Source organism: Desmodus rotundus, chromosome 10 (genome assembly GCF_022682495.2).
Source record: "Desmodus rotundus isolate HL8 chromosome 10, HLdesRot8A.1, whole genome shotgun sequence".
Lineage (NCBI taxonomy): Eukaryota > Metazoa > Chordata > Mammalia > Chiroptera > Phyllostomidae > Desmodus > Desmodus rotundus.
Window position 1 is genome coordinate 22,515,083 of NC_071396.1, and position 26,828 is coordinate 22,541,910.

Consider the following 26,828-nt stretch of genomic DNA (forward strand, 5'->3'; position numbering starts at 1 on the left):
CTTAGAACTCACTTCCTGGTCCACTTTCTCGATCATAAATGTAGATAATTTTTATTTAGGGGGAAACGTTCGTGACCGCAGCAGAAAGATGGCTCTCAGACCAATGCATAGTAGACAAGGGATGGGATGTCTACCCAACTGAGGTGACGGAGAGCTGGGGGTGTGAGCCTCTTCTCCACCTCCTTTCTCAGTGTTGCCAGTGGCTTTGCAACACAAGAAAAAGGGCCACGACAGGCCGCAGAACTCTGCTACAAAAGCCTGTGTGTCTGTAGCCCATCCACTCACCCCATCCATGCGACCAGCAAGCATTAACAGGGGGCCCACCGTGGGGGTCCGGCACTGAGCTGAGAGATGGGAGCAAAACCAAGATGGACTTGGGCTCCGCCCACTCAGAGCCACGTGCAGGAGCCAGGAGAGGAAACGATGGCCACAGCTCAGCGGAGTGGGGCATTTTCCTGTGCCCGCGCAGCGCTGAGCGCTCCCGCGTTGTATCACCAGTGTTCCCGCGAGACAGAGACGCGCAGCGTGGGGAATACAGCAGCACCCCTGGGCGAATGGAGGCGCAGAAAACAAGAAACCGAGCTCAGATCGCACAACCAGCAGCGCCAGAGCCGGGATTGGAGTCCAGAGGCTGTGTCTTCACCACTTCCAACAGCTGTCCTGGAGGAAATCAGTCGGAAATCGGCCATAGCCATCAGGGAGAGAGGGCCCGCAACAGGGTGCCGGGTGCCAGGCAGGGGAACCTGACAGCTTCTCTGAAACTGGCTCGGATGCTAGGCTCCACGGGACGCCCCACAGAGCACGGGGGAGCTCTTCTCTCCTGTGCAGACACACAGACAGACAGAAAGACAGAGAGGTGCACAAGGCCCCGCCCTGGCAGAAACATCCAGTCTCGGTTTCCTTGCATTAGTTTGGTGTGGGAGCATTATAAATAAGCTAGTTTTAAAGCCCGGGGGAAGAGGCTTCCACCTACTTGCTAACCCCCCGGGAAGCAGAGAGATCCCACGTTTGTGAAATGGGTCGGTTCTGGCTCAGTGTCAAGTTGCAGATTCCTGAGGGGCCGACAGCTGCAGGGGAACTTCTTTTAAAAGGAATGTGATGAGCCCTGGCCAGGTGGCTCAGTTGGTGGGAGTCCTCTGTGCACCAAGAGGTTTCGGGTTCCATGCCTGGTCGGGCACGTTTGGGAGGCAGCTGATCAATGTTTCTCTCTCTCTCTCTCTGTCCTCTCTCCTTCTCTCTCTCTCCCGCCCCCTTCCTCTCTCTAAAATCAATTAAAAAACATACCCTCCTGTGAGGATTAAAAACAGAAAAAGGAATGTGAATAAGCAGCCTGCGTTGTATGGTCCAGCCAGACCCTTGTTAAATACATGGGCCTCTTTCCCTCGTCTTGCTTTACTTTGCCTTGTGTAAAGTCAGAGTGCCCAGCGACTGAACGGACAGCTGGCTGGAACTCACGAGAAGCCAGGCAGCACGTCAGTAAAAGAGCACGTCCTGGAAGATTCGAGTGTGAGGGCTGGTGCCCAGTGGGGTAGTAACGCCTGCGGTCCCTGCTCTGGAGCTGGCTGCCACAGGCTCAGAAGCTCCGTGGAAGCCTGCCTCGGCCTTTCCGTTTCTCTGGAGAGACCCCGGGCCAGGAAACAAGGGCTTAGCATTCAGTGCTCATTCGAGCTTAGGTGACAGCCACAGACCCCTGGGTCGTCCGCCTCTGCAAATGGACTTGAATCACTGCAATTTACAGGAACAGCTCTGTTTTAAATTAGTTGGGAAAATTACCCTCGCCTCTGCCTGCGAACAGGAAAATTCCACTTGTACTCTGAGTCCTGTGCCACACGCATCAACTCTGAGGACAGCATGTGCCTGGTAAACGCAAGCTAAGGCTCTATTAATACCCTGCAAATGGATGTGCTTGCCCCGTTCCCTTTGGTGGCTCTTAATATTAAATGTGGATTTGCTTCCTAGCAAGAGCTCTGCCCCGTAAAGAGCCTCGGTACCAAAATTCAAGAAACGTACAAGGCAGATGTGACTTTTCTGGAGGAAAGCTTTGTAATGCGTAGCAAATTCCTTAAAAATGTTCACTCCTTTAGCGTTAGGTAGAGCCCTCTGGGTAGTAAGAAGCAGAACCCTAGACAAGCTGACTGAGGCAAAGGGGAGTTTTCTACAAAGCCACAGGCCGGTCCTGCTTCCTGTAGCCAGGCTCGGGAAAGGACCGGAAGCCAGGGGGCGGCTGTGGAGAAGCCAGGATGTCTGTGTTGTCTCCCTCACAGGCCCGCTTTGAAAGAAGAGGAGTCTCTCTTTCAATCCCTGCTGCTCAGAGGTTGGCTGACCCCAGCTCAGCCCCAGTTTCAGATTCCTGAATAGAGGTACCTGAGTGGCCCAGCCCATTGCCAGGGCGATGATGCCCCAGGTACCAAACCAGGCCTAGCCGCTGGGGGAGAGGCAGGTAAGGTTCCAAGGGAAGTGAGTTTTCCTGAGAACCTTATTTATGCCATTTATGCAAGTCCCAACATATAGACTTGGTTGAATAAATTATTAACTCCTTAACTTTGGAATACTGTATCACTATTAAAATCATGTTTCAGAGTATTTATCAAAATTAGAAAAATGTTCATAATATAGTTGAGTGAAAGGGCTCTTTTGTGGCTCCATATCAATTTTAGGGTCAGTTCTCATTCTAAGAATGCCTTTGGTATTTTAATGGGGATTGCATGGAACCTGTAGATTGCTTCAGGTGATAAGGACGTTTTAACATGTTGATCCTTCCAGCCCGTGAACAAGCTTCACCCTTCCACGCACGCATGAGCGATGACGCACAGGAAGCTCGGCGTTTGCTCTGTCTGACTCTGGTTTAGGGTCGTGTCGAGCTTGTGCAATAGTTGGGTCCTGTTGGGTATTGATACAGGAACGTAACTACTATTTCCAAAATGCAGCTTTCTTGACCCCTCTGGTCTGTCTTTTATGACGTTGCCAAATCAGCTTGATCGGAGTTCAGCATATGTCTGGGGTTTTAGTCCGACAGGGGCCAGAGTGAGGTCACCTGGGCTTTGTGGGGGCTGATAGACCAGCAGGGAGAGAGGACGGGGTGGGGAGGGGGGAGGCCCCTGGGGGAGCTCGTCCCTGGAGCTTGTCTGCAGGGGGCATGTAGCCATGGTGTGACCCTATGGCTTCCGTGAAGTCACTCAGCTGTTGCTGGAGCCCCTTAACTGTTGTCCCTATGCCTCAGTCAATGCCTGTGTGTGCTCTCCCCGGTGCTGGTGGCCTGGGCACAGCAGCTACCGCAGGTTAGAGGAGAGGAGACACAGTAAAGGTCAGCGGATGCCATTGAAACCAAACTTACCAGGATCAGTCAAGTTTGGATAGGGGGACCCACGGCAGACAGGCTTTCTAACCCAAGGGACAGATGGGCACAGCGCTAGCAATTGGGACGAACACACCTATCTGAACGTTTGGGGTTGTGCTGGGAGGGAGGAGGCCGGTGAAGGCCAGAGGCAGTCCAGGCCTAAAGTGGTAACATAAAGGGAGACGCCCACCTGGAGGGCTTGTGAGGGAGGAGGGGCCTGCGGAGGTGTGCGAGGCCATTTGCAGGGAGTGGCTTGAGGTAGACAGGGGTCAAGTTCACTGACCCTAGCACACATATATCACATTTTCGTTGTTCAGTAACCTCTCTCTCTCTGTTTGAGAATGGGAATGACTCACGGCGCTTGGCAATTTTTATGTATCTGTTACACAAACAACATTTTCATAGAAATTAGAAACAAAATACATACAGTCCATGAAACTTAACAGACAACTGTTTTCATTTTTTCATAATTTTTTTCCATTCTTTATAGCATCTTGGCATTTTGATGGCTTTCGGGTTAAAACAATTCAAGGACATAGATCGAATCCAAGCAGGGACAGGCACATGAAAATATTAAGGTCCCCAAAAGTCAGCCTTTATAACTAACTGCAGGGTTTCCCCCAAGTCCCCGCGCCAGGCTGCTGACGGGTAACGGAACAGATGCGTGACTCCTGTGAAGCACAGGGCTCCGGCGATGCCGCGGACCTCCCCAGGGAGCCGGGATGGCCATCGCAGACCTCACGGTGGGACATTCCCTTGCCCTCACCGCCTAACGCGGATTGCCAGGAGCCCGTTTAACAAACGTCAGGGCAGCCTGAAGAGGCGAGCGGAGGAAGGGAACTTGCATTCCACATCTGGGAGTGTTTAGAAGTCCAGAACACATTGTTTAGGGGAGGAGAGAGAGGAATTCCCTTCACTTTTCAATCAATAAATCACTGCCATGTGCTTTTAGACCCTCCCTTCCCAGACACTTTTATCTCCCTTTCTCTCTCTCCAATGATTTTATATGAATTTGAAGCCCATTCCACGCTGTCTTAGTCCTGCTGGGCTGCTACAGCAGCAGAACCACAGACCGGGTGACCTAAAACAACAAACATTCATTTCTCACAGTCCCGGAAACCGGGAAGTTCAAGATCAAGGTTCGGGCAGCCCTGGTGTATGGAGAGGGTCCACTTCCTGGTCGGCAGGTAGACGTGTCCTCACGGGGTGAAGAGCAAAGCGAGAGGTGAGCTGTCCCATGTCAACTCACAAGGGCACTGTCCCAAAGGCCCCATTTCTGGAGTACCTTCACATTGGGAGTAGGGCTTCAACTATGGATTTGGGGGCACACAGGATGCAGTCCCCGACACACGTACGCTGTCAAAAATGCTGGCCTTGCTTTTCCCAGGACACCGAAGTCTACCTGAGACCAAACTCTACAGGAGACAAACTGTCTCGTCTGGGCCCCGCTCCCTGCTTTCGGGTGCCCGTGACCTGGAAGACGTCAAGGAGGGGTCACCTTTGAGCTAGGGGTTTCCCTATCCGGGGATCGCAGGGTGGGGATGTCAGGTGAAGGGAAAAGAGAACCAGCCATTGCTTCTACCGTTGTTTATGTTTATTACAGGGGACTCAAAGTCTCAGAGGCCTTCCTAAATGTAAAACCTCGGGCAGGTAGCAGGTGTTTGCTGTCAAGAGGCCTTTCAGTGTTTTTCGTAGAGCAGCTAAGCGGGTTCTCTGTGCTGCTTAAACTCACACCTGCCCGGACCTGGTGACAGACCATTGTTGTTGCAAAGTTCTCTCTACAGTTGGAAAAATAACCCAACTCCTCTAAACATTCAGAGCACGTTTCCTGCCAACAGTGAATCTGTAAAGTCGTCTTGTCTTTCCATCCTTTCTCCTTGTCTCGGCCGGGCCTCCTATCACATGGTGTGCCAGCCGGTCTACAGACGCCAGGTTTGCTCGTGTCCGCTGCCCATCCCCTCCGGGTGTGGGAGCAAGGAGCAGAGATCGGGCAGGGCAGCGTCTGGAGTAACCAGTAACAGCTGTGGGAATGAATCATCATCCTCAGGGAGTCTGCCTGCGTCCGAGCAGAGAGGCCTGCCAGGACTGCTGTCCACAGGCCCACTGCCCTGCCCTGTCACCACGAGACGGCCTTCCCCACGCTGCCATCTGTTTGCCACAGTGCCTGGAATTTCGCCACTAGTCTCAGCAACCGGCGGGCAAGGAGGTGGCCACTGGGATCCTAGAGGCAGGGCTGGGACGTCTGCCCTGCGGTTCTCCGTTACCTTGCGGGGCGTCTCCGTGGGGGACCGGGCTCCCACACTCTTTGTCTGGGAAGACAGATTCATTCCGCAGACACGTGGCATTCAGCTGTGTCGCAGGCCCTTTGGGATGGGCAGCAGAAAGAGAAGGAGCCCTGTGCTGATCTTCAACTAAGAAGCCATTCACAAACTCAGGGACTTGTCCGTAGGTAAACACGACACACGCAGCACCTGCAAAGCCAGGTGGGTGAGAAGTCGCCAAGTCAGAGAGGCTGCACCGAGGGAGGGGCTTTCCCAGGTGTAGCCTCTCTCTCACTGGACACATTACCGTAGAAGGCTGGCGTAGTCATTCCCATCTTAGAGGTGGAGAAATTGAGGCTCAGACAGGTATTTAGCAGAAGCTTTGAGTGAGCCCCTTGGCCCACCTCAGGGGCGGGTAGGTAAATGGACAGCACCCCACTTCAAATGCACCCTACTCCGTCACCTCTGGGCTTTTTTCCAAAGCTGTTGAATCTGTCCCCCCAGGTCTCCAGAGGTGCCCCAGGGCAACCTCCCACCATGGGGGGTGGCCTCGCTGTTTGCCTCTCTCTCAGTAATTTTTAAAAAATGGGGCGGAGCTAGAGAGAGGACTTCCAGGGCAGCAGCTGTTAGCCAAGGTGTCAGATGGGTCACGGAGGTGTTGGTGATCATCCTGGGTTTTCAGGGATTACTCTGAAAAAAATTAGAGCTGTGGTTCACCAGTGAGTGCCTTGAGGCTTTAATAAACATAGCCATAAACCCAGTTTATTAATACTAATCCAGTAATTCAACTTACACACATAAATTAATGTTGGAGATTTAACAAAAGGCAAACAACCTTGGTCTGAATCTCAAGTCCATCTCAGACTAGGAGGGGTGGTAGGGGATAATCTCAGGTGAGTTTTTTTCTTTTGATGCCCCAGTTTCCTTATCTGTAAAAGGGGATGATAATGCAGACCCTGTAACGTTCATTCATTCATCATTCATCCAACAAATAGCCATTGAGCCCGTACTCAGAACTAGGCTTTCTTGCTCCCAACAGTGAACAAGACGGCTAAGATTCTCCCTGTTGTGGAGTTTACATTCTGCTGCGGACGTGGGGCAACTTCTGAGAAGAACTGAAATGGCACTTGCAGAGGGAGAACTCCACAGCTGAGGACACCCGAGACCGTGTAATCCTCACCCCAAGCACCTGTTGCGGTGTCTCCGTGATTCCTCAGAAAAGCATCTCAGGAGCCCGCACGTCCTTCCAGAAGCGCTGACCTGGCGGGGAATACCCATCACCCAACACCGACAGATCTAGTGAACATAACCTTGCGTTCTCTCTTTCTCACGCCTTTCCTCCTCTCCCTGTAGCGCTTACTGGGAAGCAGCAAATGCCCCGATGAAATGTTGATGAAGACAGGAATGCGTTGGGGACCACTGCAAGGCTTTGAAACATTTCTGAGGGTCAGGGACTACAGGCTAGTCTCTTCGCTTTGTGAACAGAGTCCATTGGCTCCCTCACATCCCCCCAGAAAGGACAAGTAGACTGACTCCATCCAAATCCTTGCTTAAGAAGAAACTGAACCTACAACTAAATGGCCGAAGTGGGAGGTAACGAGCATTTATTTGAGATCCAAAAGAATAGCTATTCGGGCAGCGCGGATTCAGGAGGAAGCCCACAATGGTGCTCCAATTAGGAGGCCAAGGCCAGGGGGACTTAATGAGAAACGGAAAGGAAACAGTTACATTAATAGAAGGATGGCTTTTCTATTGGGGCCGATAAGCTAACATAATGGCGATCATTCTACAGAATGTTCTTCGTTTTCAGTCTGGTGATCATGATATTTTCTTTCTGGTTACCTTTGTAAACAGTCGTTAGGGATACATGCTGCTCCAGGCCCAGTCCAAAGCCATTCTGTCCTGTTTTAACATCCAAAGTTCTGAGGACTAGCGTGTGCAGGGCGGTTCCGCTGGGGTGGCAGCTCCGACTCCATTTTAACGGGGCTCTGTTGACATTAATTTTTACAGTTCTTACACCAGAGCCGTCCCGTTGTTTTACCTGGCTACATATTTGGAATTTGTCTATTTGCATTTCTTCCCTGGAGTGCATCAATATGTATTTTCATTCCCCCCCAATTTCAGCCAAGTTGTCTGTCAGGGCCCCAAGTTTCTCATAATCTGGAAGTAATTTTCCTTTAGTTACCCCTTATCTTCCAGATCATGAACTTTACATACTTTGGCTGATGTCCTTGAATTATATCGTATCGTATTTAATATTACAACTTCTCTGGCAACAAATTATCTTTGATCTGAAAAACAATCAGGTGGTGCTTTTTTGAAAAGCAACATTCGTTGTTTGCAACTGTTTTAAAACCCACATGGGACCAAGTTTCCAATAGCACAGAATCTTTCATGTGTAAATATCAAAGCCAGTTCAAAGGTGTTAATCAATTTCAAGAATACGTGATTAAAGATCGCTCACTACTGAACGAGCATGGGCGGCAGAAATCCACGGCACTCAGGATAGCATGTACTGGACTATAGGGCAACTTCAGTAGATAATCGTAACACCCAAAAGCCCTTCTCACCCTCTGGCTTCCTACACAGCCCTTCACATACTGTGCGATCCAGGCTTTTTCTTATCTGGTGGCTTTTCCCACTCCTTCCCTCTAACATGCTGATAACACTGTTGATAGCAATGTCTCTTATTATAGAGCTCCTCGAATTCATGACATTCCACAGATATTTTCTTAGACTCCCTGGGCCAGAAGATGATAAGACCATTCCACATTTAAAACAGAATGTCGCGAGTTCTGTCTGCAAATGTGTTCAGAATTATTCAAGTGTTATTTTGAAGGCGTAGTAATACTGAAATGAAGTTTTTTGTTGCGAGAGAGGATACTTTAACTCTCCTCTGAGACCTGTTACAGTCTTGTTCAAATCAGCCCGAGGGTAAAGCGGATGAGGGGTGTGTGTAATTTTAGTGTTTGTGACCTGGGGCATCATGCTTCAGAAGGACCAACCGGGCCCCACTGCTGGGATGGCGCTGTTCTCTGCCTGTGAAAACTTGCCGCCTCTCTTCAGCTTGTTTTGTGAACATCCAGCTGCTGAGAGTTCTGGTTTCTGAGTTTCCAAAATAAATCTTGTCCCTTTATTTGTGTCCCCAGAGAAAGGAGAGGCCACTCGGCGTCTGGGGGCCACCTCTTCACCGGAGGTGGCAAAAAGCAGCGCCGGTGCGAGCGGCCCTGCGCCTCGGCACCGCCTTCTCCACCGACGGCATTTTGGGCTGCGGCGTAGTTCATTTCTCTCCCGTCCCTTTAGGACCGGGAACTAATTTCCTTTCCATCCCCCCGTCACGAGTCCAGGCCCCCCAGGTCGTCCCCTCGGCCTCCCGCCCAGCCCTCCGCTGTCACCTCGCGCGCGACGGCCCGGGGTCGGGACGGCTCAGAGGAAGGGCGCGGATGGCCCATCGGGGAAAGGGGCCGGGGGAGAACTGGGCGGCGGGCGGCTGCATCCGGAGAAGCGCGGCTTTCGCGGGCACCTCGGCGGCAGAAAGAGTTTCCTTTGTCAAACCAGGGACCACGTGGCACCATGGCGGTCGCCACCGGCAATCCGGTCGCACGGCCGGGCGCGGACTTGGGGACGCGCCAGCCGCCTCCAGGGCTGGCCGAGAGGAGCCTCGAGAGGTTGGGGCAGCGAGGGAAGCCACGAGGGCGGACCCCGAGGACGCGCAGGAGCCGCGGGGGTGCGGAAGGAAGAGAGCCAGTAGGTGGGGTTCCCGGGGGTGCGGGAGGCGGTGGGTGGGGCAGCGGGAGGCGCGGGGTGAGGGGAGCGGGAGGCCCGGTTCCCGGCGGAGGGCGGGCGCGGGAGGCGGGGTTCCCGAGGGTGCGGGAGGCGGTGGGTGGGGCAGCGGGAGGCCGGGTTCCCGGCGGAGGGCGGGCGCGGGAGGCGGGGTTCCCGGGGGTGCGGGAGGCGGTGGGTGGGGCAGCGGGAGGCCGGGTTCCCGGAGAAGGGCGGGCGCGGGGGGCGGCGGTAGGGGTCGCGGAGGGCGGGACTACGGGAATGGGGCGCACAGAGGACGGGGGCCTAGGCGGCGGGGGCCACGGAGCACAGACTCTCGGGGGTGGAGGACGCGGGGGGCGGGGCTCCCCGGACGTTTCTCGGGGTGGGGTCGGGGCGGAGCGAGGGCGGGGCCGCGGCGGGGCGGTGCTCGGGGCGGCGGGGAGGGGAAGGCAGGGAGCGGCGGGCCAGCCGGGCATGGCGTCCATGGCGGCGGCGATCGCAGCCTCGCGCTCGGTCGTCATGAGCGGGAACCGGCCTCTGGACGACCGGGAGCGTAAACGCTTCACCTACTTCTCGTCGCTGAGCCCCATGGCCAGGAAGATCATGCAGGACAAGGAGAAGATCCGCGAGAAGTACGGGCCCGAGTGGGCGCGGCTGCCGCCCGCGCAGCAGGACGAGATCATCGACCGGTGCCTGGTGGGGCCCAGCGCCCCGGCGCCCCGCGGCCCCGGGGACCCCGAGGAGCTCGCGCGCTTTCCCGGCCTGCGCGGGCCCACAGGCCAGAAAGTGGTGCGCTTCGGGGACGAGGTAGGCGCGGGCCGGGCCAGGCGGGGTCCCTCTCCCCTCCCCATGCCCCGAGGCGCCCTGGTCTGGCGGGCACCTGCTGGCTTGGAGCCTCCCCTCGGGTCGTGGAGGTGTAGTGGGGGCTGGAGAGGAGAGGGCGCGAGAATGGGAGAGGATGTCCGAGAGCCGAAAGTCCGGGTGGGGGCTTTCCGGGAGTTTGGGAGAATCGCCGAGAGGAGGAGGTCCTGCTCCGCTGGGCCGCACTGGATTCAGAGACCCCCCGGGGCTGAAGGCAGCTGCGCTTAAGCGAGGCTGACCAAAGTGGAAAGAGCAGGAATTTTAAGCCAGACGAGTGGGTTCTAATCCACTCTGCCACTTCGTGTGTGGCCGTGGGTGAGTTAACCCCTTGGAGGTTCCCCGCGGTGTAGTCGGGGCTAATAATATCCACCCCATGCCTGCAGGAAATTGTACATACATATCAATATTCGTGAGCTCTATGGGGACAGTGAAATTGCCAAGTACGATAACAAGAAGGAAGAGGTGGCTTCCAAGATAAGGAGGCGAAACCCAGAGCCCTAAGATGTTTCCTGAGTGAGCATGAAGTACAAGCTTTGTTTTGAGGTGAGCGTGGTGGCCGGTCTTCCCACCAAAAAACTAGGGGGAAGGTTTCAGTGAGGTCCAGCAAGACTTGGTCCTATAACTTGCTCTTTCTCTTGGAAATACGGTTAACTAACACTTGCTTGGTGCCATCCGATGTTGCTCTGTTCCTCTTTGGCCTTTCAAACTCAACTGTTGCTGTGAGGGGCAAAGTCAGAAGGAGCAAGAAGTGCAGGAGAGAAATTCTCACTCGGTTCATTGAGGCTGTGAGGTTGCAGGAAGGAGAGGCTGGGCTTGGAGCCTTTTCCAGGGAAGTTTGGGCTGCGGAAGGAATTCCAGGGAAGAGTGAGGTTTGAATCTGATTTTCAGGCCTGGGTGTGCTGAGACATTAATACAAAATGTTCCTGGTTGTAAACTCACATTAATGGGATGGAGGCATGAAGGACAGAAATAGGCTGCCAATATTGGTTTATTCTGACAGAGTCAAAAGGAAAGTCTCCATGAGACTTTAAACTCTGAAGGCTTTGCCAGGAAAAAGGTGTGGTGAGCTGGGGAGATGGCAGCAGAGGTTTAAAATGTATTCCTAGAGATGAAATATTTTCTGTGTGGAAATACGCACCTCTCTAAAGACCTTTGCAGGGAGTCCTGACTGGTATGACTTGGTTGGGGGTTGTCCCACAAAGGGAAAGGTCCCTGGTTCAATTCCTGGTTGTGGCTTTGGTCCCCGCTTAGGGCGTGAATGAGAGGCAGCCGATTGATGTTTCTCTCTTGCATCGATGTTTCTCAACCCTCTCTTTCTCCCTCCCTTCCCCTCTCTCTAAAAATAAATAAATAAAATCTTTTAAAAGGAAAGACGTTCACAGGGTTTGTGCTCAGATCGGGGTGACGGAAGTGCAGGCAGCCCCTCTTTGGGAAAGTCACAGAGAAGTAAATCTGAGAGGAAATAGACCTGGAAATGAGGCACCTACAGGTGTTGGTGAGCGAGCCTCAGTTTTCCTTAGTTTGGTGTCTGGCTGAGAATGCCCACAGGCCTGCTCGTCGCCAAAAAGCCCAGGCCATACATGGGCCCACTGCCACTGATAAGGGTGATCATTTATTACTTTTTTTTTTAATTAGTTTGAGAGAGAGAGAGAGAAACATTGATTTGTTGTTCCACTTATTATACCTGCATTGGTTGCTTCTTTGTATATGCCCCGACTGGGATCAAACCCGTTACCTTGGTGTATCAGGATGAGCTACCCGGCCAGGGCTCACGGAGTACTCTTAATTTCCTTCACTAGGTGTCAGATGCCAGACTGAGCTGTTTGTGAATTTGTATATCCAATGTGATTTAAACACAAACGGAACTGCTCCCTATGGTACCTGCATGCCCTTCCAAAACAAATGAGCCGTTTTCCAGATTCGAACTCAGCTTTGCAAAACGGGCTGAGAGCACGCTTCGCATGCCTCTGCCCGCACTCAGCACAGATGCAGAGAGCCAGAGGCGCTGAATCTGAGGAGAGGTGCATGGGACACTGTCCGGGGTGTATTGTCTGCACTGGCTGTGTGGTTTACTGGCACCAGGGAATTTAAAATGCATCCCCTGGCCCTGGCTGGTGTGGCTCAGTGGATTGAGTGCCAGCCTGCAAACCAAAGGGTTGCTGGTTTGATTCCCAGTCAGGGCACGTGCCTGGGTTGCTGACCTAGTCCCCAGTAGGGGGCACATGTGAGGCAACCACACTATGATGTTTCTCTCCCCGTTTCTCCCTCCCTTCCTCTCTAAAAATAAATAAATAAAATATTTTAAAAAATAAATAAAATGCATCCCCTGGACCTGGTAAAAAGTTGGTACCAAAGGGGAGTTAGTGGTCTCATTACCCAAGAGGAGGACCATTCACGGAGGAGAACTGGTCCCCGGGCACAAAAAGTGATGGATGAGGACAAGGTGGAGGCGACCCCTGGGTAGGATGCTGGACAGAGCGACCCTGGTAGGTGGCCCCAGGCTCGTCCGAAAGGGCCCTGTGTCAGATCGATCAGGGCACTCTCCCTTCCCACTTGATCTGTAGTCTCATGTGGCCCCAGGGGCCTCCACAGCCAGCCACAGAGTGGAGAGTGCTCCCCAGGGCCCTCTGATCCCCCACCAGCAGGGCCACCCTGCTGTCCTCAGACGGACCTCTGATGGATGGGTGCTCCAGGTGAGCCACAGCTCTTGCTTGAGCCACTGCCTGGCCTTTGATGACTGTAAATATCAGGTGGAAGACCACTCAGTACGCGGGGCTCCCAGGGCCTTTCCCGAGGCTGTAACAGAACGAGCCTGGGCTTGGTGGTCAGTGTCGGACTCGAATTCCCCATGTACCCCCATCAACACGCTGTTGGTGACTCTCCAACCGCTCTGAGCTCCAGTGGCCTTGTCTCTACAACGGGGGTGACATTAAATGGTAGCGATAACGCATGTGAAAGGGCTGTGGGCTTACAAAATGTTTGTTGCTGCTGATGGTGAGAATATTAATAATATTAGCTAATCTCTCCATTTCCGCTTGCGACAAGCACTGACTGGCGTGAAATAAATCAATTCCTGCCGTGGCTCGGCCTTGAGCTGGCCGCGCAGGAAGGAGCTCTGCAGGGCGGGCTCGGGTGACGTGCCTGGTGGCACATCATTGAAGCCTCGGCGTGCTCTGACTAGTGTGGCCTGCCTCCTCATCCCCAGCCACACCAGCCTCAGCGTGGGCCCCCCTTTCAGCTGCCCTGAGGACAAGGACCTTGCCTGTTTCTTTGAATATCCCCCTCCCCCCTCCCCCGTCACGTGTTTCACACGGAGGCATGTTCAGTGAGACTGCAAACAGGGCTTCTGACGGGACCATCACCTAATCATTCGTGTGCCTGGCGGGACCCACAGTATGAATCGATTGTATGTCGACGGTCGTAGCCCTTGGTGGTCAGGGCGCAGTTCACACACCGAAGTTGCCTCTTTGTGGTTGCGTCGGCCAGGCGCGTCTGTGGGCTGGTGTTTGCCTCGCTGTTGTAGAGGGAGAAGACCAGGGCCCAGACCGCCCTTGCTGGCCCACTAGCCCCGTGCAGAGGGAGGCTGGCTACCTTGGAGCACTGAAGCCGTGAGGGGACCTGTCAATTGTTCAGTTCTTCTGTCCTTGGGAATCCGCTGAGCAGAATATTTCTCGAAGCCTATTACGGTGGAAACCAGAGGCGTTCCAGCTTTCACCAGCTCCTGTAAAAATCCCCCGTAGGGACACAGGATCTCAGCACAGCTTCCGGGCGGGGCCACCAGCCCCTCCTGCCCTCATCCGCTCTGCCGGGGCACCCCTGGAGCCCAGTCCTGGCCACGCGGCCAGCAGGGCAGCAAGGCCCTGCCTCCGAGGGACAGCTCTGCCCTGAGGGATGAGCGGCTCCGAGGTTTCTCAGGCTCTCAGGCCTGCCTCGGTGTGGACACAGACACTGGTCAGGTGTCTAGTAGAACAGGAAGGCTTCCTTTGAGAGACGGAAGGTTCACATTTTAGAAGGGTCTGTCGATCATCCCAGTCTGCTTTTGCTGCTTCGTGGGATCAAGCAGGGAAGGAGAAAACAACCCTGAATTTTTAGGGATGTGTCGCTCTCTGCTCCCTGCCCCCCTCCCCCAAACTCCTTGCTGCAGGATCTGGTAAGAGTCAGTACAGGGTTCTGAGCTCTGGCCACGTTCTCGGTTCCACGCAGGCCATCAGCAGGTGACCCCGGCAGTTTGGGCAGTTGGTGCGTATACATCTCGTGGACTGACTTTGCCTCTTCTGAGCTCACTGTCACAGAGGGGGCTCTGGGCGGGAGGGGCCCCTGATCTGGATTTCGCTTGCTGGGAACACTGCCAAGCCTGAGAGCTCTGCCCCCTCCTCTTCAGCCAGCTTAGCGTGACCGTGTTTGTTTCTTGAAATAAACTAAGTTAGTATAAAATGTATCATATGCTGTTCCTGTATATTACTGAGAAAAGGCTCCAACAATACAGAAGCAGCATTAGGAAGCAGTTGCTAGGATCCTTCCAGAACTTTCCTCCACCATTAAATCTTCGTTGCCTCTGAGTTTGGCAGCGTCTGTGGCTTCCTGATGATACAGGACCTGTAACCTGTGATGTCTCCCCTCCCCTTTGCCCTCAGCATCCCCGCCTTTTCTTTTTTCAGCCCTTGGCAGAAACACAGAAGGGAAATTTGAGAGGTGCTTTTCAGGATTCTGGACTTGTTTTTTTTTAAGGAAGGTGGACTGTATAATTATGGTTCCCACCTCTGTCTGGCAGATTTGTGTGTTTGTTAGAAAAGGTGACAGGGTGGATGTGGCTTTTCGTGTCCCTGCATCTGGGGTTCCAAGCCCTGGCTCCGGGCAGGATTTGAGGAATTGGCCGTGAGTCCAGATCCGTCAGCTCAGGCTACTTGGGGAGGCCACCAGGCTGACCCCATAGGCTGCCCTGGCCCCACAGTCTGCCCTTCGGAGTGACAGATATTCTTCCCAGAGTAGCACCTGGCAGGTACCCTGCACCTGGGGCTCCTGGGAGAAACCTGTCGAACAGCTGAGCCCCGGGAGTGAACACAGCAGCACGGGCCCTCTCCCTGGCCGCTGTGGCTGCTGGGGAACAGGTTGGGCAGAGAAATTAAAGGACTGGTTCACTATCCTGCAGGGAGGGAGGGGACAGAGCTGAAAGCCTGCTGGCTGGTCTGGAGTCACCATTTAAAGGTCAAGCGTCCCTTTGATACTCTAAGCAAGAGATTCCCTCAGTACCTGAAAAAATAAATGAAGACCAGAGCTGTTGAAACTCCCTACTCGTTTTTCTGTTCGTTTCCTCGGGGCTCTCGCGTTTTGCTTCTGCCGCAGCCTGCGCAGGCCTGAGTTCGGACTTTGTGTCCTGGTGGAGGCCGCCTGCCAGTTCAGTCACAACTGCTTCTCTGGTGCTGGAAGCGCAGTTCTGCCCTCCACTCACGGAAACCCTCTTATCAGCAGAGTTAAAAATACTGCAAGTCAAAGGGAGAGCCATCGATTCCATCAATATGTAAAGAGTATTAGTCCCTAAGAATGAGCAGTGGTAAAAAAAGAGCTGCATATTTTCACGATTCCTCTTCCTCACTCACCCCGCCTCCTTTTTTAATAGACTGAATTTTATAGAGCAGTTTTAGGTTTACAGCAGAATTGAGCAGAAAGGAGAGAGTTCCCATATACCCCATCTGCACAGCCGCCCCACCCCCCCTCCCCCCTCAGGGGGGGACACATTAGTTCCAATCGAAGAACCTCACTGAGACCTCATCATCGCCCAAGGCCCTAGTTGACATCGGGGTTCATCTTGCTGCGGTGCCTTCTGTGGGTGTGGACAGATGTGACATGTCCCCACCAGTGTAGTATCACACAGACTATTTCACTGCCCTAGACACCCTCTGTGCTCTGCCTGCTCACCTTCCCTCCCCCTAGCTCCTAGCAGCCACTGACCCTTTTACTGTCTCCATAGTTTTGCCTTTTCCACAACATTGTATCATTGAAATAAGACAGTATGTAGCCTTTTCACATCGGCATCTTTCACTCAGTAATAGGCATTTAAGGTTCCTACAGCTCTCTGCATGGCTTGATGGCCCATTTCTTTTTAGCACTGTATAATATTCCATTGTCTGATGTATCACAGTTTATGCATTCATTTACAAAAGGATGTCGGTTGTTCCCACGTTCTGGCAACGGTGAATAAAGCCGCTATAAACATCGGCACGCAGGGTTTTTGTGCGGACACCAGTTTTCTCCCTCATCCGACTAAATGCCAAGGAGTAAGACGGCCTCACTCATCTTTCATAGGCTTTGAGGTGCAGACGGACACTGAACAGCCCCCCCGGGAAGAATGGGCTCCACACTGGGTGTGCCAAGGCGCCCAGGCCACCTGACAGCCCTGGAGGGTGACACAGCCAGCACACCTCAGGGTGGCGGGGGCGGGGGGGTGGCCCATTCCTGCAGGCTGTGCTTTTTCCTAATTTCTCCAGCTTATAGCATTTCCCAGTTGAAATTCTTACCTTTAAGCCAAGATGCTACCATCTGTCAACCAGAAGCGGGAGCACAGTACAATTTATAGTTTCAGGGTCCTGACGCTGCTTCTGAATCAGTCCAGAAAAAGCAAATACACTTCGTGCCTGGGATTGTAACTTGTGGAGGACACCCAGCCCTCCTGGTAGATTTCACAGACGCAGCACCACACCGGAGTCTGGCGCGTGGGAGCCTTCACTGTTAATGGTGACATACTTGTTATATGGTTGCGCTGCACTGCTCTTGGAAGTGCAGTTGTTGCCGTTCTTCTTCAGTCTTTGAGCACCGGGGAGAGTGCACGGACCATTGACTGTGGTTCTCACTATGCTGGAGCCTCGCGACACGCCAGGAGACTGTTCATTTGCAACGCTGGTCCCCCTCGGGCGCAGCCAGGATTTTGCCTGCTCCGAAGCAGGGAGAGTGAGAGCTGCCCAGAACACGTGGGCCCCTCGTGAGAGCAGCCTGGACTGGGCCTGGTGGAGGAGATGTCCCTGTTTGGGGATGATGAGGACCACGTTGATGGAGGGCACCTCTGACGGGGTGTGGCCTGGCACACAGAGGTGGGCCCGTGCCTCGGGGGTCAGCAAGCGCAGCTGGTGTGGCCATGTGGCCAGGTGTTCCTGGCCGAAGGGGCCAACAGCGTCCTGTGAAGGACTGAAATGGGCAAGCTGCCCAGTGGAGCGGCTGCCTGGGAGTTACCTAGGGAGTTGCTGCTTGTGCAGCTAGGTCAGGTGGGCCCCACAGAGTCGGCCTGCTGAAACAGCACCTTGCGTGATTCTGACGTGCAGCCAGGCCTGGGAACTGCTAGGCCAGGGGACCGCTTCGGAGAGTCTTGAGTCCGGTGTGTGTGAACAGTTCCAGTGTGAACCCAAGTCCAGTGAGGACCGGGGAAGGGGCCATTCCCACCGGATACCTGTGACAGGTGTGATGTGGAGAGGGCAGCCGCAGGGAGGCGCAGTTTGTTCCGGCTAAGGATTCAAAAGGGCCCCAGCCTGCCCTTCTGAGAGGCCTGGGGTGCAGACATGACTTTGATGGGGCTGCCGGTGTCTACGGAAGCTATTCTTTGAATGTTCTAGAAGAGGGGCCGCTTCCTGTCTGCTGGCTGCCAGTGGCCTGACCCAGTGCAGTGGGAGCCCACAGGCGACTCCAGAAAGCTCGGGCTCCCCGCCTTTCTTCCTCAGATCGACTTGGGGGAGCTGGGGGTCCCCCACGCAGACAGAGCCTCCTGCAGGTGCTGTGTCTGTTCCACACACAGCAGTCAGATTCACTGGGCCTACAACGGGGAAGGAAGTTATACAAGAAGAAATGCCCAGGAGTCTGTAATCAAGTTCACCAAAAGGAAAAGGGAATATTCATAAAGTGTCGCCGCATTTGAAATGAGTTTTCAGTCCAGAGTTCCTCCTTGTAGAATACTTTTGGAATAGTCAGTCGTGACTTCTATAGAGAAAGCTTAGCCGATGATAGAGGAGTTACTGTAACCAAATAATTTCAAAAGCAAAACTACGAAGATCCTTTAAAAGTTGAATTGCAGAACTGACATTTACTGTAGACTGTGGTGAGTGGGCAGCAGCCGGAGTGTGGTGGTGGTGGTGGAGGGGCCTTTTGCAGGGCGGCACAGGGCGGCGCTTGCTGGATCGCCCGAGCCAGGCCCCCCAGGTGACATGCTGAGTCAGAGCCGTCTGGAGGTGCAGCCACAGTGCCAGGTAGTGTCACCGACGCCCCTTCCACGCTGCAGAAGCAGCAGATGGCAGTAACCTCTAGGGCACGGATCATCGCAAAATGCACCGGTTAGGAAATGATGACCTTTGACTATTTATTTATTACCTCTGTGGGCTTTTTTCCTGGGGACACACACTTTTTTAAAAAAAAGGTCTTATGTTTTAGAGCAGTTTTAGGTTCTCAGCAAAACCAAGTGGAAGGTAGGCGTCCAACCTTTTGGTGTCTCTGGGCCGCACTGGAAGAAGAAGAGTTGCCTCGGGCCACACATTCAATACATTGTGACGTGCAATCACATATAGAATCTCATAGCGTTTTAAGTAAACTTAGGACTTTGTGTTGGGCCGCATCCTGGGCTGCATGTAGCCCACGGGCTGCAGGGTGGACACCCCTGGGAGAATTCTGACCTACTCCCCCCACCACTCCATGCAGGCACAGATGCCCCCATGGTCAGCACCCCCCGGCAGAGCGGTCCCTCTGTCGTGGGGCACAGGCCTGCACTGGCCCCGCATTACGGCCCAGAGTCCGGGGCTTACCCAGGGTTTCCCCTTGATGGTGAACGTTCTACAGGTTTTGAGAGAGGCATCTACATGGAACAGAGTATTTCACCACCGTCAAAATCCTCTGTGCTCTGCCTCCTCCTCCCTCCCGCCCTTTAACCCCTGGCAACCTCGGAGCTTTTCACTGACGCTATAATGTTGCCTTTTTCAGAAGGCGGTGGAGTTGGAATCATACAGTATGTAGCCCTTTGAGGTTTCTTTTTATTGTGGTAGAATATTCACAACAAAATACACCATTCGAACCATTTTTATGTGTATATTTGGTATGTGGCCAGCAACGCCCCAGTCATTGCAGAGCGGGGTGAGCCTCTTCAGCCCGCCGCCGGTTGCAGCCTCCAAACCCAGAGCTGTCTGGCCCACAGAGATCTCGCAGCTCCCTGGGACCTGTTCTTCCAAGTGCGAAGCAGTCAGTGCTGGAGCTTTCCTGCGACTACGCATTCTAGTGCGACTATGCATTCTAGGCCTATATGGGCAGGGAATGCGTATTCCCATTTTTTAAACACTACTGTTTCTGTTAGGAGGTAACATTGTGTTGGGTGAACACGTCCCCGACAAAAGCAAAAGCCCAGGCCTCTGGACCGTTAGGAAACATACTTGGTCAGTGTCCGTCCTGAGTCCTCGGGGTCACGCGGGGACCCCCAGAGCCCGCCACGTGTGCGCTGGCCTCTGGTGGCTGTTCGGAGCCGTGCGTCCCGTGGCCCTCTGTGGCTCCCCTCTGCTCTTTGTCCCTGGCTGTGCTGCAGGGAAGCAGTCGTTTCCAGAGATTCGGTGCTGTCTCTGGGGGTGTTGCGTGTCTCTCCTGGAGCGGAATTCAGCACAGAGGAGAACTCTTGGCCGAAACGAAGGCCGCCCCGCTGTCCTGTGGTCTCCGTAGCAGCTGTGTTTTGGTGCTTAGTTGCAGATCTTGGGCGCCAGGGCGGCAGGTGGGGGAGCCTTCCAAGCCACCCTGCCGAAGACATATGCGATTGTCCACGGGCGTGTGCCTGGCTGTGCCTGCTGGTTGTCGTGGGGTTAGAAGAAAGAGAGCTGTGTGTGAGTGTGTTTGTACGCATGTGTGCCTGCTGCTACGCTGCAGTTCTGCTGCCGCCTTGCACCCCGCTGCCTGGGGGGCCCGTTCTCGCCGCCAACGCTGTTTGGGGCTGGGCTGTGCAGCCGGTGCCCGACATCAGAGCTTCGCCCGCATTTCTGTTTGGCATGGTTTTTTTTCTCGAGCGCTTTATTATTTTTACAGGCTCAGGATTGCAGAAATCTAGGGAATTTGCCCCTCAATTCCGTTTCTCACTGGGGCGAACAGGCTATTTATTGACTTTGACGCCAAACAGGGGAGAAACCACAGGGTGACCCCTCTCGGCTCTGACCCCCTGCAATGTGAGCTCCGGGGGGCACTGCTGGCCCACCACGCTCCGGGCTGAGTCTGTGTGGCTCAGAGGCTTGAACTCATTCACCTTCCAAGGCCAAAACCGTTCTTCAACCTTAGCAGATTCAAAGGGACTCAAGCTGCATAATTAATATTTAGCAGAGAGATCGTATCACATGATAAGGGGGGTCCAGCCCCAGTGTGCCCTGCCCTTGGCCAGGGGCCCCCGCCCCTTCCCTGCCTGCTCACACTGCCCCTGGCCTCGGAGATGGCCCTGGCTGTCCCGCCCCCAGACACAGAAGCAGACTTGCTCGCTGAAATCCCTTTACTTCCTTGTGCAGGTCCAAACCTAGATGAAGTGATATTCATGTTCCATCGGCTGCCTTTATTTTTCCCATCTGAAAACAAAGTCCTTCTTGTCTTATTACTTCCGAGAGGAGCTTGTGGGGTCCTGCCATCATAGAACACCTTCTGGTCATTTAGCTCAGGGGCACCTTCCCCCACCTCCTCTGTCACATACACGGAGGGACGGGTCCAGGAGCCCACAGCACCCACAGCGACTGCCGGGAGACTCCTGCTCACAAAGCCTCCTCAACTCACATTCCTCCGGCGGCGTTTCCATGTTTGGAGGCACAGAGTCTGTAAATTGAAAATAACTTGGGTTTAACTGAAATTCCAGGCGGGAGGGCGGTGACTCAAGCTCCCTCTCGCTTTGAAAGTTTTGCCTGACAGCTGGTGTGATGGCAGACACGCAGCCGAGGGGGGTCGGGTCAGGGGGGGACGAGTCTGCTGGACCAGTTGGCCTCGGGGAGGAGGGGAGAGCCAGCGAGCCCAGCTCGAGGGCAGGGGGTTCCCCGGGGGGAAGAAGAAGACGGGATTCACCTGGAGCGATTTGTGGGGGGCAGGCTCAACTTCAGGCCAAGAATTTTACCCTGTGTCACCCAGTATGTCCCAATTTCTGGCTTAGAAAATCTGGCCCCCAATATGAGGCAGGGTGGTGAGAAGCTAGGAAAGTTCCTTGGCAAGTGCAGTAGGGAAACTGAGAGCTGAACACAATGCTGAGCACTGTACCGCCAGGCGCGGGTGGTCAGGGCAAACGAGGGCCTCGCCCCCAGGGTAACCTCTCCTCCCCTGGCCTTTCCTCCCTGGAGATGACGACTAGGCCTCAGCGGTATTTCCAGACCCAGAAAAGCAGCACACCAGCCACCCAAGACTGACTGCAATGACTAAAGACCCCCCCATCCTGGCACTGACCCATCGGTGGAGACCTTGACCTCCCCGGGCCACACCTGGAGAACTGAGGAGTACTCTGCTGAGACCTCCCCTAGGGTTCCCACCTGCCAGAGAGGAAAACCTCAACACAGAGGATCCAGCACTCATGTGTTTTCTCTCTGGGGAGCAGCCCACGCCATTCCCTTGCCCTTCTCCCCCTTCCACTTCTTCCCCCACAGACATGTGTCTCCTAAACTCTGAGGGAAGAATGTTTCTCCTTTGACAGATGAGGAAACCGGGGCTCAAAAGGCTAATCACCTTCCCCTGGCCACTTGGCTCATCACTGTAGGGCTGAGCCCTGAGCCCGAAAGCCCCCTCCCCTTTCTACCCAGCATCCCCATCATTGAATCCGGCCTGGGGCCTCCCAGGGGCTCCTCGCTGTCTGTCCAGCCGGGAGGAGCGTGCCGGGCAGCCCCAGCCAGAGAGGTCGGTTGCGGCCAGACTGGGAAGGTCAGCACATTCTATGCAGAGCATCAAAACAGCTTGTTTCCAGCCAGGCATTGGGGTTACTCTTAAATTTTGGTTCCCCTGTGGCTGTGGGGGATGTTTGCGCGGGGTGTTTGGGTTTGGATTTCAGATTTCTTCTTGAATTTTCGTTTCAGGACATAACTTGGCAAGATGAGCACTCTGCCCCTTTCTCCTGGGAGACAAGGGTAAGTTGGGTTAAATTTAGATTTGCTTGTTCGTTTAAAAAGAATTGCATCGTGTATTTTTCTTTCAGCCTTTGGACTCAGAAGGCAGCTGCCCCACTGCTGGTGGGGCCGGAGAGGAGGCAGGAGCGGCTGGCGATGAGTTAGCAGACTGGTGCGGGAGGCCTGGGGTGGCCTTTCTGGGAAGCAGGCTCCTCACGGGCCATCTTCCGCCCCTGCCTGGTCCACCAGCACTCAGCAGTCAGCGCCCTGGTGCGGGCGCTCCATAAGGCACAGCTACCAGCGGAGCTTTAAAAAAAAATTGGGTGGGGAGAATGGGAGAGGGTAACAGCTGCTGATATTTAAATGAAATCAGACGGGCAGGAGAGACCGGACGTTGGGTAGGCATGGGGACAAGAGAGACAGTGGCAGAGACAAGACTGTGTATCCGGAATTGCCTGGAAGAGTCAGGGCTAAGGCGCAGGAGCCCTCACAGTGAGAGAGAAGAGAGAGATGTGCTGTGTACTGCCTGCAGTGTGTGTGTGTGTGTGTGTGTATGTGTGTGTGTGTGTGTGAGAGAGAGAGAGAGAGAGAGAGAGAGAGAGAGCGCGCTAATGAAGCCCGACTTGGGTCACGAACTCTGACTGGTCTCCCAGGCAGTCATTACTGATTATTTATTATTATCGCTGCCAGAGTTGCTTAAGAGTATCAGGCTTAACCGCTTTTAATGTGTTCCCACGTCCTCCCTAGTTGCCCCATGGAAGTGTGTTAATAAGCAGTGGAGTGACCAGAAGGCAGGTGTCGCTCACCCACCGAGGAGGAGGAAAAGGCCCAGGATGCTCTGCATTCTGGAACGTTCAGTGCTGCGTGTCTGAGGGTTCTTTCCATAATGGGGGTAACGAGGCTTAGACTTGAGGTCAGATAGGGTTCTCGAGCGCGTCACTGGCAGGGGTTGGCTCTTGGTCTTTCTCGTGTTCCCACAATTGCTCGCCTCAGTAGAAATGGGTCCCCAGGGCGTGTTTGAGGAGGGTGGGGGTGGGTCAGAGTGGGGCGAAGCAACAAGGGGGTCTATAAGAGGCTCGCCCATGGGAGTCTTCAAATGAAATATCAGACAAGGGTTCAGCTGGGTAAGGACAGCTGGCGTGATTGCGTGAAGTTAGAGTCTGTATTACAAGAATCAGCTAAGTATCATAAATCCTAACGAATGACCACTGACCGCCCCGACTGAAGGCTGTGGAGGCGCGTGAGAGCAGAGGCGGTCCTCACGTTGGATGGAGGCGTGGTTTGGGACCACGCAGTGTCCCCTCCGTGATTACAGATGCCTCTGCCTTGGGTGGACCACTGCATTGGCTCCCAAACGTCTCAGAAACAAAGTGCAGTCGTCTGCCTCCTGCTCATGTTGTTACTGTTTCCACCGCAGGTCCAAACCCTGGGTCTGTGCAGAGAGCAGGCTGAGGGGCAAGGCTGCGGCTGGAAGCTGCAGTCCCCCTCGGGACCTGGACACTGCTGGAAGGGGCAGCCAAGGGTAGGGTGTCCGGGAGCAGGCTGGAATGCCCACAGCTCCTAAATCCAACAGTAAAACCATGTCGGGTGCCACGTAAAGGAAGCTGTAGGCGACCCCACTGGCGTTCAGCCAGGGAACTCAATTTCCTTGTGTATGTATGTGGGCTCCCCAAACAGGTGACTGAGAAGCACAAGTCCTGTAGGTGAGATCCAGGGGCAGCAGGCAAACGGCACTCAGCCGTGGGAGCAACAGCCCGGGTGTGGTGGCCTGGGAAGCGGCACAGATTTTCCGGACTGGGCGGGCCCTCCTCTGCTGGTACCGCAGCAACGGAGACACTGAGAAGTCAAAATTTGTACCGAAGGCGTCCTCAGACCCGAGTCCATCCTGGGCCCCACAGGAATATCCGCTCTGTCAAGAATTTACTTGTTCAGTGTTCCCAAATCAGCTCTTGGTGGAGCGGCCCATTTCCTCATTGTTAATTCACCTGAGCAGATGACATTCCAGGACAAGGGCAGGGCAGGGCAGGGCAGGGCTCAGCTCCGGGGCCCACGTCGGGGACAGGTGCCTGGACGAGGCCTGGAGAACAGGAAGCTAATGTGGGCTGGCGTGGGTCATGGTTGTGCTGGCGGACATGGTCCACAGACACCAGTGGGTCCCTTGGGAACCTGGGGAGTTGAGAAGGCTCTATAAAATCAAGTTAGTGTGTGGCCCATTTTCACTTGTGTCCTTGTAGCAAAAAGCCAGCCTTTGTGGGTCAGAGTGCTCTGTCTGTTCCACTTCCTGTTCCCCTTCAATGAGAAGCAGCTTATTTCACCGATGGGGGGCTCACTGTGTGTTCTCGACTTCTGGTTTGACCTCTCGAGGTCAGATTTGTATTGTTTAGGGTTAGTGCCTTATGGGCGGCATTGCAGAGAGTGGAGGAGCTGTCCCCACCTCTGTCCTCATGAGTCAACATTGAGTTCTATAAAGTCCCCCACCCACCCCTCCCAGCCTCAGGCCTGGAGCACCCTGTCCCCTGCGTCCTGGACTTTGTCACTCCGCCTTAGGACTTAGAGACTGATCAGAACGCCTTTGGAGGGCTGCAGACAGGAGGTGGCCTGAACCCCGAGTGCAGGATGGAGACTGGAGACTGGAGCCTGTGGCTTGCTCTCCCGGAGCAGATTCCTCAGTGATCTGTTGACAAAACATTCTGCCCCAGGCTTTGGGATTCTGCAGAGTCAGCCGTCTGGGTGGTGGGCGGGGCTCGGCGGTCTCAGAGGTCTTCTGCTGGCCTTCCCTGCCGGGCTCCTGTGTCATCTGACAGCCTGAGGGGTGCTGAGAAAGCCTCATTTCTGTGTATCCGTGGGCCGGGCTGTCAGCTGGGCCCCGGGTGTGGTGGAGGAACAGCTCATTGGGCCCCTCGACGCTCAGGCATGCTAGCCACACTGTGTCACCTCCGCCGCCTTCTGCTGGTCCAACCGAGGGACAGCCCCACCCGGATCCAGGGTGAGGGGAACAGAGCACAGCTCCTGGTGGAGAGTCACCGAGAATTTGCCGCAGTTTTCAATCTGTGGTTCTCTAGCCTGGCAGCTGTGACACCGGCTGCTTCCTTCCACCGTTTCCCCATCGTCCACTGGTTTCTCTTTTAAATTTCAGTTTTCATCTGGGGCGAGATGCTCATAGCATAAATGTACCATCTCGGCCTTTGTCAGTGTACAGCTCAGCGGCGGCTTTCAGGACATTCACGACGTTGGACAGCCATCCCCGCCATCCAGCCAGAGCATTCCCTTCAGCTTCCCAAACTGAAGCTCTGTCCCATCAAACCCTAACTCCCTCCGTTCCCCTCCCCCAGCCGCTGGCACCCACCCGTTCTACTGTCTGTCTCTATGACATCACCCACTGGTGGAAAAACTCAGTGGTCATTTGTTCTTCCTCCACTGTGTCAGCCATTGTGCTTAAGGCTGAGGCCAGAGCAAAGCCTTCTGCGCTCAAAACACTGCCCCGGGGAGGAGAGCTTCCAGAGGTGGCCGAGCTCACGTGGGAGGAAGGCTTTAGACGCCCCGCCACCCCTCAGCCATGCCCCCCCCCCCCTCACTGGACACGTTTATGGCCACGTTGGGAGGTGTGATCCCAGCCTCCCGCCAGCTCTTCCATCCAGCAGACTCTGTGAGCAGCAGCTTAGTGCCCAGCTCTTGCTCAGCTCTGGCTCTCAGCCCCTGACGGTCAGAGAACCGAGGCCGGGGGAACCTGTCCCAAGGTCACGGCCGTGTGAGGCAGAGCTGAGAACCCCGGGGGTTCGGGGTCTCTGACCCAATGGCTGAACCTCTGCATGGGCTCCTTCCTTTAAGCCAGTGCCTCGGCGCATGGTTCCCCACGCGGAGCACGGGCTGCTGCAGCGCTGGGTCGTGACCAAGTGCTGTGGGGACCAGGGTCGCCGCCCAGTGTTGGGCACTGGGGTGGCTGCCCAGTGCTGTGGGGACCAGGGTCACCGCCCAGCACCAGGGACCGGGGTTGCCTCCCAGTGCTGTGGGGACCGAGGTTGCTGCCCAGTGCTGGGGACCGGGGTCACTGCCCAGTGTTGGGCACTGGGGTCACTGCCCAGTGTTGGGGAATGGGGTCACCGCCCAGCACTGGGGACCGGGGTCACTGCCCAGTGGAGCACAGCTCTTGTCAGGGCCCTTGCTGGCGAGCAGGCACACCGCAGCCTCAGCCTGACACCCGCTCCTTGGAATCCCTTTCCGCCTTCCAGCCTGTCCTCCCTGCCTGGGCCCCTCCCTCCCCCTTGGTGATCCAGCCGATGCCTCTGTTGCTCTGACCTCTTCGTCACAGAAGGGGGCTCAGAGGGAGCGCTGCTAGTCCCAGCTGGGGCAGGGGCGGGGGTCGTCCTAGGCCTCTTCCCACCCGCTCATCTGTTAGCTTGGCCGGCAGGCTAGGGGGAGGGTGCCCCTGGGACTCCACACTGGATTCCTCTCTCATGCTACTGGTATTTCAAGAGGAAAAAACCCAGCCCTTGGAATGCTCCGGGGAGGGGAGGCAGGGAGCGGATTCCTGGCGTTGCCCGT

At 54.9% G+C, this 26,828-nt stretch overlaps 1 protein-coding gene across 1 annotated transcript in view; it reads left to right on the forward strand.

Moving 5' to 3' along the window:
* Positions 1-9,783: 9,783 nt before the first annotated feature.
* C10H1orf198 (chromosome 10 C1orf198 homolog) overlaps positions 9,784-26,828 on the forward strand; it is a 28,467-nt gene continuing 11,422 nt past the window's right edge. Inside the window, exons 1-2 of the mRNA XM_024561850.3 lie at positions 9,784-10,170; positions 22,257-22,307. Of these exons, the coding sequence (XP_024417618.2) occupies positions 9,838-10,170; positions 22,257-22,307 (384 nt within the window). The 5' untranslated portion in view covers positions 9,784-9,837. The remainder of the gene's footprint in view (positions 10,171-22,256; positions 22,308-26,828) is intronic.